Source organism: Olea europaea, chromosome 9, assembly GCF_002742605.1.
Source record: "Olea europaea var. sylvestris chromosome 9, O_europaea_v1, whole genome shotgun sequence".
NCBI classification, from domain to species: domain Eukaryota; kingdom Viridiplantae; phylum Streptophyta; class Magnoliopsida; order Lamiales; family Oleaceae; genus Olea; species Olea europaea.
In genome coordinates, this window is record NC_036245.1 from 14,360,188 (window position 1) to 14,362,435 (window position 2,248).

Consider the following 2,248-nt stretch of genomic DNA (forward strand, 5'->3'; position numbering starts at 1 on the left):
AAGAAAGATTTGCAGGAAGCTGTTCATCGGATTGCTTTGAAACACAATTTTGAGTTTAAAGTGAAGAAATCAAACAAGTCGACTTACACAATTGTCTGCGTTAACGACAGTTGCCTTCGGCGTTTGCGAGCAACGAAAATGGAAATGAATGAGTTCTTTGTGGTTCGTAAGTATGCACGGGAACATACTTGCTAAGTGGGTATTCGTCGAAAAGATCACAAGCAAACCCGATCATGGTTATTTGGTCGAGAAGTAATGCACAAGTTTCAGGACCCACGAATAATCTACAGACCTTCGGACATTATTAATGATGTTCGTCGAGAGTACGGGGTGGTCATGAGCTATCAGAAGGCTTGGAAGGCCAAAGAATGCGCGTTGGAGGACTTGATGGGTTTGACCGATGAGAGTTATGCTAAATTGGCTAGATATTAATTTCAATTGTTTATTTAATTATTTATCGAATCTTTATCTAATGTGTAATTAATTATTTAATTCAATTGTTAAATTTTCAATTTTTTAATATTGTTTATTTAATTATTTAAATTATGATTATTGTTTATTTAATTGGTCAGGTTTTGCTATAATATGGGAAGATTTAATACTGAATCGACATTTTTTATTGAGAAAAATGACGAGAATCACTTCAAGTATTTCATTATGGCCCTTGGACAATGCGTTCGAGGATTTCGAAACGCAATGCGACCCTTAATTCTAGTGGACGGTACAACCCTCAAGGCGAGATACGGGGGCAAGTTGATTATTGTAACATGTCAAAATGCTAACATTCAAATTTACCCTCTTGCATTCGGCATAGTTGACGGAGAAAATGATTTGGCAGTGCGTTGGTTTTTCACGAAGTTGAGGGAAGTAATTGGGGATGTTGAGAACCTTGCATTCGTAATCGACAGAGGGCAATCAATAATTAACGGTATCGCCGAAGTCTTTCCCGAGGCACATCATGGTTATTGTATGTACCATATACAAGAAAATCTGAAGACCAAGTATCAAGGCAAGGGCATCGTTACATTGTTTAGGAGAGCTGCAGAGGCTTACGATTTTCAAGAGTTTGAAAAGTTTATGGTTGAAATCGAAAGTAAATCCTATGATGCATGGGAGTATCTGACGGAGATGGGGATTGAACATTGGGCACGATCACATTTTCCAGGACGTCGATACAACATGATGACGTCAAACAATGCGGAGTCGCTCAATGCCTTATTTAATAAGGATCAAGAGTTATCAATTCTTGCAATGCTTGAGAACATTCGTGATAAGCTGCAACAGTGGTTTCATGATCGTCGTAAGGAGTCACAGAGTTACACAAGTGTGCTAACCCCGGCTCAGGAAAATAAACTCTTCAAGACTCTAGAGGTGGCAAGGAAGGTATATGTAGAACCACTAGATCAGTTTCGATTCTCCGCGAGATATGCACGTAATTTCGGATACGTCGTCGACTTGAATGATAACACGTGCACGTGTAGACAATTTCAGTTGGAGAGTTTTTCGTGTACACATGTAGTGGCGGTAGCTATGTATAGAGGAATTCCATCACACACCATATACAGTGCTTATTACACGACTGGTTCTTGGAGAGCAGCATATGCCGAAACCATATTTCTTGTACCGAATGAAGCCGAGTGGGAAGTTCCTGATCACATTCTCTCATTAAATAACTTGTTGCCAGCAGCAGTCGGCCCACATACTCCTGGACGTACACGTACATCTAGAATACCATCGATCGAAGAATTTCTCCGACCTCGTAAGTGCGGCGGGTGTGGTGTAACATGACATACTAGAAGATTTTGTACAAGTCAGATCCCTCAGCATGACAACGTAACAGATGTATAATTGAAAAACATTATTTATAACATTGATATTAATTATTCACGCATATTCTTAATGTTAATTATTAGATTTAGTTTTTTTTATTTTAATATTTCAATAATTAGTTGCGTAATACTTGAAGTTAATCCCTTTTTAAAACTCAGCGCGTTCTCCACAATATACTCAAACATTATAAATACGTCATGAAACATTTAAATAAACACATAAACTTAAAAACAAAATTTAAATATTAAAAAAATAATATATGTTTTACAATCACTTCGTAATTACAAATAAATGAATGAATGAATGAAATATACAATATTTAAACGTTACAATATGTACAATTATTTTAAAGAAACATGACTCAATATCTACGGATCACCATTAAATTCAAATAAATCACAAGCTAATTTATTTCTCC

The 2,248-nt window shown here is 36.6% G+C and overlaps 1 protein-coding gene across 1 annotated transcript; it reads left to right on the top strand.

The window, feature by feature from the left end:
• Positions 1-255: 255 nt before the first annotated feature.
• LOC111399992 lies at positions 256-1,788 on the top strand. Its single transcript, XM_023027471.1, has 4 exons — positions 256-374; positions 573-1,146; positions 1,285-1,432; positions 1,520-1,788. The coding sequence occupies exons 1-4, from the start codon at positions 256-258 to the stop codon at positions 1,786-1,788; spliced, it is 1,110 nt and encodes a 369-aa protein (XP_022883239.1).
• The last annotated feature ends 460 nt before the right edge of the window (positions 1,789-2,248 follow it).

What these genes read in the sequence shown, in the direction of transcription:
- LOC111399992 (XM_023027471.1), top strand. Translation starts at nt 256, where the DNA reads ATGCACAAGTTTCAGGACCCACGAATAATCTACAGACCTTCGGACATT. An exon ending in AGATGGGGATTGAACATTGG is followed by an intron (nt 1,147 to 1,284) that starts GCACGATCACAT and finishes AAGCTGCAACAG; the next exon opens with TGGTTTCATGATCGTCGTAA. An exon ending in ATTCTCCGCGAGATATGCAC is followed by an intron (nt 1,433 to 1,519) that starts GTAATTTCGGAT and finishes GTACACATGTAG; the next exon opens with TGGCGGTAGCTATGTATAGA.